The sequence below is a fragment of the Tachypleus tridentatus genome, chromosome 5 (assembly GCF_004210375.1).
Source record: "Tachypleus tridentatus isolate NWPU-2018 chromosome 5, ASM421037v1, whole genome shotgun sequence".
In the NCBI taxonomy this organism is placed as follows: domain Eukaryota; kingdom Metazoa; phylum Arthropoda; class Merostomata; order Xiphosura; family Limulidae; genus Tachypleus; species Tachypleus tridentatus.
Genome location: NC_134829.1, coordinates 24,038,426 through 24,047,350, shown reverse-complemented (window position 1 = coordinate 24,047,350; position 8,925 = coordinate 24,038,426). Strand labels below are relative to the sequence as shown.

The following is an 8,925-nucleotide window of genomic DNA, read 5'->3' as shown; positions in this document are numbered from 1 at the left end:
TTTTCTATATCAATTTTCAAAGACACAGAGTTGTACTTTCCACAAATAAAAATATTCTTTCGTCTATTGAGTTCAATATCACTGAGGGTAAAATGGTTTGTGTGTTTTTGTACTCATAAAAACTATAAAAAAATTACCTTAATTTTTTTCCTCAACTAAATACCCATTGAAAAATACACTCAGATGAGAAATAACTTGTTATCAAAGTTTGAAAATAGGCTTCCCGGTAATTCAGCGGAAAGTTTAAGGACTTATAACACAAACGTCTGAGAATCGTCTGCCTGCGGTGGACAGTGTGCAAATAATGTATTGTGTAATTTTACACTAAAAACAATAAATTAGCTAAAAATTTCACCATTGACTTAAACTCACAACCAGCGTTTACATTTACGTTTCTAAAATCAATCATCGTGAATAACTTCAGTTGTTTACTTTTAAAAGCAGCGTCCGATAGAATTATTAGTGCTTCATAGCAGGTTGAAACACAATAACTGTTGATGTACCAAAATATTCTTGATGAAAAGTCAACCATATGATAATGAATAATAACACATTATATTTATTTTTGAGATATATTTTTCACAAATATTATGTACAACTAGCATCTTTTACTAAAATAATACATTACGGTGCATTTTTCTTTGATATTAAATAAAACCTAGGATAAAGCACGACTCTACTTAGTGCTAAATATTCTGATAAAAGACTAGTTTCGAAACACTTTCAAAAGATGTCGCTAGCTATGTGGGTCGAAGACTTGTTAAGTTGCCAAGCGGTAATCAGGTTATGCTCATAAGCTTAACCAAGTGTCTAGAAATAATACGTTTAAGGATTTCAACTATGATCCTTATTAGGTTATTTCGTGACGAAAAAAAATAATTAATTTAAAATCAATAACTTTTCTTGTTTATCAGTAACTTTTATAAGATAAATGTTTTAAACTCGCTCTAATAATAGCTATATATACGACATTGGATTGTGGCAAATATTTCAATTCAACGGTCTTCTAGCAATACCATTTTCAATAACAGTAATAATATTATGAGAAATATTTTGAAATCGTTTTTAAATGATATAATTAAGAAAGACGTGGTCTAAACCTTGGCACTTTGAGTTTTCTTTCCACTTGATTTTAGTTAAACCGGACTTACACAGTCTCCGTTGTTAACTGGTAACGTGGGTTCACGACAATAAACGCACTTTACAAGAAATACCCCTTCTAACACTTGGTTTCTTTTGGATAAAATATGAAGCTCATTTCACACTGCTAGACACTACAATGACGTCTTACATGTACAAGGCCGTCGTTTCTGGTTTAAACATTATTAGCATACATTCCTGTTCATAGAGAGCGCCGTATATCACCCCAGATTGTGACGTCAGGCATTGAGTCAAAAATATCACAGGAAATGAGCCAGGATGCCAATGCTCTGTAATGTAGGCACTTCAGGGTAATAGTAACACTTCAGAGCGGAGAGAGGTATGTAGCTTTTTCTTCATAACACACGATGTAATATCACACAGAACACTTCGGTAATGAAGAAAAATGTTATTATATGTTGTTCTCGATTTGAACCTGAAGAAAAAAATAAGTGGGAATAAATCAATAACACGGCTTCGCAGTTTAGTACAATAAAATAATAATAATCACAATAAAGAGACAACCTTCGCGAATTCAAATCTATCGAATCTCTACAGAAAACATTGCATAGGAATAGTTTGACGGTAGTTTTACTTCATTAAAATATCTGTACATCTGTCTGTTCGTCCGCTAGTCTATCTCTAAGTTCTTTTTTTTTACCAATAAAGTATGGATAGCACTGTTGTATGTGGTTATAAGGTATGGATAGCACTGTTGTATATGGTTATAAGGTATGGATAGCACTGTTGTATGTGGTTTCCGATTTTATACAATGCCTAATGCAAAATATATAAGCACGTGTTTTGCTCATTCCGGTAGAATAATACAAAATTCAAGATAAAGCTCCCCCATCCAGTAACTTAGAGATACACCTGAAGGCTTATAACGCTAAGGACCGGGTTTCGATACCCGTGGTTGTCACAGCACAGGCAGCCTATTGTGGAACATTGCGCTAAACAAACAAACCAATATAAAAGATTTTTAGGTACTGAGGTCTGTAGAGAACACATGGATAAAGATATTTTAAACTTATTTTTTATTTCTAAAACTCAATTTCAAAGGTAGAAGCCAATCGCTTTATTACGTGAAATTTCAGCGTATACTTTTATACAACACGATCAGTACAAAAACCTCACGTGGCTAACAATGTATGGCGTTTTAATACTTATGTGAAAAGGTGATGGTGTGTGACGCAAAAATGGGCTAATTAAATTTTTTTCACGAATAATTTTTATAGTCGGACTTTGTTAAGAATCCTATTTTTTCTACGTTTGCAGTCGGACTTTGTTAAGAATCCTAATTTTTCTGCGTTTATAGTCGGACTTTGTTAAGAATCCTAATTTTTCTTATTATTAGTTCGCTCTTGGTTACAGCAGGTCGGTGAGATCACAAACGAATTTGCTTCGGAAACGAAACCCTCACGAGAATCACGTGCGTATTGACGTTAACGGGACTGTTCGTCTTCCGAACTGTCTGACAGTTTTGACCTGGATATCTGTCTTAACAACTCGTTTGAAGGTCCCTTAAGATAAAACAAATTGTAAAGTGATTTTCATTCGTAAGTTTTTGTAGAACGAGCTATATTTCCGTATTTTTTATTTTTCTTCCAATAAATTTGGATAGCATTTACTATTAAAATATGCAAACATCCTTATAAAAAAAGTTTATTAAACTATTGAAAACACACCTTCATTTTACCTAACCATAACCTGTATTTTGTATAAAAGATAAGTATTAGTACATTATTAGTATCTGTCTGTGTATATTTGATCTGACTATAGCCTGTTTTCTTTCTAACATTCTTTCTGTAGCTATAATTGATGAGATCGACTTCCCTTGTATATGGTGTATAACTATAGGTATTTGTATCAGTAATATGAGTTACAATGGCTGATGCTATATTATACAATGCAGTAAACGTATTACAAGTAGCAGGGTTTAACTAACAACCCTTCCTGGGTACATTCAACTTGCTTCAGTGGAGGAGGCCTAACCAATATACTAAAACTATAAGCCAAGTAAAATAGAACGTTATTCAAAACAGAAATATTAAAAAGTGAGCGACATTTCTTATGAAATTGAGTCGAATGTCATGAGACAATTCAGAAGAAACTTTTATCTTCAGACATTTCAAAAGATACATATAACATAGGCACTTCACAAGAAAAGTATATCATCAGGCACTTCTAAGGAGACAGGTATATCTTCAGGCCTTTCAGAAGAACCGTATATCCTCAAGTACTTCAAAAGAAACGTATCTCATCAGACACGTCAGAAAAAAACATTATATCAGACACTTCAGAACAAACGCATATAATCAGGTGCCTCAGTAGAAATGTATACGATCAGTCACTTCAAAAGAAACGTATATCATAAAACACGATAGAAGAAAAGTATGTCATTAGGTGCTTCATAAGAAACGTATCACCAGGCATTTCAGAAGAGACATATACCATCAGGGACTTCAAAAAAAAAAAAAAGTATATCCTAAGACATGTCAGGAAGAACATTATATCAGACACTTTAAAAGGAATGCATATCATCAGACACTTCGAAAGAAACATATTATTAGGCACTTAAAAAACCTATATCATTATGTACTCATAAGAAACACTTCAGAACAAAAGTATATCATCAGGTACTTCAGAAGAAACGTATTTCATCAGACACTTTGAAAGAGACGAATATTACCACGCACTTCATAAGAACTGTATACCATGAGGTAAGAAACACATCAACATTTCAGAAGAGACATATTATGAGGCACTTCAGAAGAGTCCTTTATCATCACGCACTTCATAAGAACTGTATACCATGAGGTAAGAAACACATCAGCATTTCAGAAGAAACTGAAATCAAGAGGCAGATCGAAAGAACCGTATATATAGAGGCACTTCACTAGAAACGTATTTCATCAAACACATCAGAAAAAAAGTATATAATAGGCTCTTCGGAAGAAAAATATGTAATTAGGTGCTTCAGGAGAAACGCATATGATAAATCTCTTCAAAAGAAACGTACATCATCAGGCACTTCAGAAGAGACATATATCTGTAGGTACTTGATAAGAAACGCATACTATCAGGTTCTTGATAAGAAGCATATAATCGGGAATTTTAGAAGCGATATATATATCATGAAGCTTGAAAATAAACGTATATCATCAGACACTTAGGGAGAGACGCATATCGTCAGTTACTTTAAAGAAACGTGTATCACCTGAAACTTCAGAAGAAAAGCATATCACCAGGCACTTCAGCAGAAACGTATATGATCTGGCACTTGAAAAGGAACGTCACCTCCTTTTTAATGTTTCGTTTCACAATGTTTTATTCTCACTTTTTAATAATATTAACGTACTTGAGTCTTGTGTTTTATGTTACATCTGTTTAAGTTTTTAAATTTCTTTTCCATAAATTCAACTCGCATACATACGGGTGATATCGAAGACTGAGATGACCAAAGACAATTCACAACGGAACTTGTTCAGAACATTTATTGTAATACCATAATTGTACTCACATTTCATTGGAGCTCCCGCACTTCCACGAACCCTTTTGACAGTGAAAGGATCTGAAAACACCCAACGTTTGATCATTAGTTTCAAACAAATAATAAGACTTGTATACGTCAATAATATGCAAAATAATGTGATAAACATGAACAGAAAAAAAAAGTTATAATATTGTACCATCTACATTTAAGAAAATTCCAGACACAAAAATAAATATATTAGCTGTGGGCATTTGTCGTGTGTTCACATAAAAATAAACAGTTTTTGTAAAAGTTATCAAAAAGCTTTAGTTAGAGTGTTCAGTTCTTCGTGCTCCAGTCATGTGCGTGGGACGTTTTATTAGTTGGAAGATTATTTTATGTGTACTACGTCTTATCATATAATTTAGTTTTGGGGGTTTCTTTGGTTTGTTTCTAATAATGGTATTGGTTGTCACGAGGCCTAAATATCGATCCACAAATTCTCTGGCGACCTCTGGACACTGGAAATCAAACTAATAATTGAAAATAGATGTCGGGGTCTAATAGTAAGCCGGCAGTAACACTATCCACTAAACGAAACATGATAGCTTGCCATTCTTATAACAGCAGGAAAGCTGAGCTATTTGTATTCGCTCATTGTTTTTCACAATATGCAAGATAAGATACGTTTACGCAGAAATGTTAAATGTTTATGCCACCATATGAACCAAAAACATATAATAAAAATTCAGTTATTTATTTTCAAATGTATGAAATCTGTGCTAAAAAAATCAAAATAGCATTAGCAACTGTGCTAAAAGGTGAACACACACGTAGACAATGAGATACATATAAGAAACATAAATCTTACTATCTGATAAAAACAGATAATACAAATATAATTTACGTAAATTAATTAACGCTTTAAATAGGATACACGGTTGCATACAGTGATACAAACCAATTGACACGTAAGAGAAATATACAAAGATATAGATAGTAATATAAACAACTAACACTTGAGGTTTGTTTGTTTTTTGTATTTCGCGCAAAGCTACACGAGAGCTATTTGCGCTAGCCGTCCCTAATTTAATAGTGCAAGACTAGAGGGAAGTCAGCTAATCATCACCACCAACTCTTTGGCTGTTCTTTTACCAATAAATAGTTGGATTGATCGTCACATTATAACGCCTCAGGGCTGAAATGTCGAGCATATTTGGTGCGACGGGGGTTCGAACTCTCGACCTTCTGATTACGGCCTAATACTTGATGATAGTGTATGTAGACACATATAAACCATTTAACACTTAAGGACAGTATACACAGGTACATAAGTGAGTGATATAATACATTTATATCACTTAAGAATAAGATATACAAACACATATTGTGATATAAACCAGTTAAAATTAAAGTTATGATGAAAAAACACAGTAATATGAACCAATTAACACTTAAAGATAGTATACACAGGTATATAAAACAATATCAACTAGCTGATACTTAAGGGTAAGATACATAGCTGTGTACAGCGATATAAACCAATTAACACAAGATGGTATCACAGCTATACCGAGTAACATAAATCAATTAACACAGGATTGTATCACAGATACATATAGAAATATAGGTAAAACATTTAACCCAGAAAAAAAAAACATGACTTAAGACTTGCATAATAATAAAAAAAAAGAGTATTTGGGGCTATTAAATATTCATATAATCTTTTTTTATCTAATAAATTCTTCGTAATAAATAAAACATTGAAGTCAAAACGCGTAATTACGTAAAACGTTTTTAATTAAAATGTTCTCAATGCGTGACGTACAGGCGAACATTAAAATTTCACCTCATATTGAAAGGGTCCGGCATGGCCAGGTGATTAGGGCGCTCGGCTCGTAATCTGAGGGTCTTGGGTTCGAATCCTGGTTACTCCAAACGTGCTTGCCCTTTCAGCCGTGGAGGCGTTATAATGTGAGTGGCAATCTTACTATTCGTTGGTAAAAGAGTAGCCCAAGAGCTGGCAATGGGTAGTGATGACTAGCTGCTTTCCCCCTCTAACCTTACACTGCTAAATTAGGGAAGGCTAGCGCAGATAGCCCTCGTGTAGCTTTGGGCAATATTCAAAAACAAACAAACAAATCGCATTGAAAGATAGTATTGAAAGTGTGTTACAAAGGAATACGTAACTATGTATTATATTTATACCGAAAATGCAGTAGGAAAGAGACTAAATGAAGTTGTTAATGAGAGAGACAGAAGAACGTTCTGAAACAAAGAAACCGTTGATGAAAGAAACAACAACAGACAAAGAAAAACTCACTAAAAATGGCAAACGTCAGGATTTATAAAGCATTTAAAACGTTTACGCGCAAACGTAATGAGCATTCGAATTAAGGATGTGTTTGGCCGCTGTGTCATCCAGACATTTAGGAAGGTAATTCGTAAGATAAAATATTCTTCTGTAGAGATAAACTAAGAAAAATATTCGTTGTAGGCTTCACCAGAGTCTTACTGTTTTATTTAAAGTCGTTTTAGCGCGTCACGTATGAGTTTAACAGCTTGGTACAGGTGTTACTTTATGCCAATCAGAGTGGACTTTAAACCCGAAGTAACTAATTCCCGCTTCTTCGGCAAACTTTATGATGTAACCACAGTTTTTACGATATTCGAAAGTCGATCGATAGGCTTAGTGTAAGAAGAGGGGGTTGATCATTGGAGAATTCGAGAGCACTTCAGCAGAAGAGTTTTCAGAAAGGTTTTCACTTTCTCAACATGGTAAAGCACTCCATCTGAAGCTGTTACTGTAACAAACTGAGGTTTGAATCTGAACATGAAACTTCTTCATGCTTTATTTCACCTATGTGGAAGAATAAGCACATTCCAAGTCTTGAAAATAATAATACCTAACAGATATGTATGATCAATGTCACTTATGTTTACTAATTTAACAACACAATGTTTTGTTTAAGTTTCACAGCTTTCTGATTGACTTTAAAACATTTTATTTTAAATTTCACAGTTAGCTAACGAACGTAATCACAAGTATGTTTTATGTTTTAAGATTTTACTTGTTTTTAAATACAGATATAGTAGAAAAAAAGAGTGATTAGATTTAAACTAAAATCAGCCCTTACAGGTTTAGTTGGATTTGAATTTCGTGCAAAGCTACACTAGGGCTATCTGCGACAGCCGTCCCCAATTTAGCAGTGAGAGTCTAGAGGGAGGGTAACTAGTTATCAACGTGCACCGCCAACTCTTGTAATACTCTTTAACCAGCGAATGGTAGGATTGAACGACGTATTATAATGCCCCACGGCTGAAAGGGCGAGCATGTTTGGTGGGGTGAGAATTTTAACCCGCGACCCTTAGTCAAACTCCCTAACACATGCCGGGCTGTTACAGGTTTGAAGTTCCTGTTTTTATATCCAATATCCATTGATTACAGCGCACAAAGGAATTAACACAGTTTATATAACACATCACGAATTTGCTTCGGATATCAGGAAGAAACTCCATTGTGTAACTGGAGACAAATTGTCATAGAAAATGTATGATAATTACGGGAAAAACGTGTGTGTGTGGAAACTACAGACAGAACAGGTAGCAGGCTCCTTTATACACAGATTTGTAGATTATTATTTTAGGCCCAGTACTTAAGAATGAACTATACAAATAAGTTTTTTCTATTAAAAAAAACGTTGTAAAATCACGACAACGCGAGGAGGAATGAAAGTAACTTGAGAACTATCTCTAAACTATATGTTGTACGACATTATTTTGAGACGACACAAAAAAATAACTGTCCAACATATAAAGGTTAATTATGCATTTATATGAAGGATTTTCACGTACTAGCAGACGAAAACCGTGGCGCCAAAGCGACATCCTTAGCATCTATGTATTTGGTTAAGATCGATTTGACCACCATTCAATAATATAATGACGTCACGGATAGACTTATAGCTGGGAGATTGTCATATTTCTTTCCGAAGAGAGATGTTAAAAGAACATACGAGCAAGAGTAAATGAGAATGTAATAATATGTTAGGCATAGTCTTTCTGTTATATCCAGTGCCGACGAGTTGTTTCGCCAAGTGCCAGGGTTCATCAAGCTGGCTGGGAAACGAAAGATATAATGATGATATAGATGTTATTTACGTCATCAACTGCTTGAACAACAACTGTTTCGGTGTAAACTAGATTAAAGTGGAGAAATTGTATTTGTTTGTTGCTAAACACGAAGCTACACAATGGGCTTTCTACGCTATAGAAACCCGTCTTTTAGAGATATAAGTCTTGAGACTTAC

At 34.2% G+C, this 8,925-nt stretch overlaps 1 protein-coding gene across 2 annotated transcripts in view; it reads right to left on the bottom strand.

The window, feature by feature from the left end:
* Window positions 1–566: 566 nt before the first annotated feature.
* Window positions 567–8,925, bottom strand: part of LOC143250722 (suppressor of lurcher protein 1-like) — a 58,588-nt gene continuing 50,229 nt past the window's right edge. For both annotated transcript variants that reach the window (XM_076501660.1, XM_076501661.1), the window contains 2 exons: window positions 4,664–4,714; window positions 567–1,576 (listed from right to left, as the gene is read on the bottom strand). In XM_076501660.1, the coding sequence (XP_076357775.1) occupies window positions 1,497–1,576; window positions 4,664–4,714 (131 nt within the window). In that variant the 3' untranslated portion in view covers window positions 567–1,496. The remainder of the gene's footprint in view (window positions 1,577–4,663; window positions 4,715–8,925) is intronic.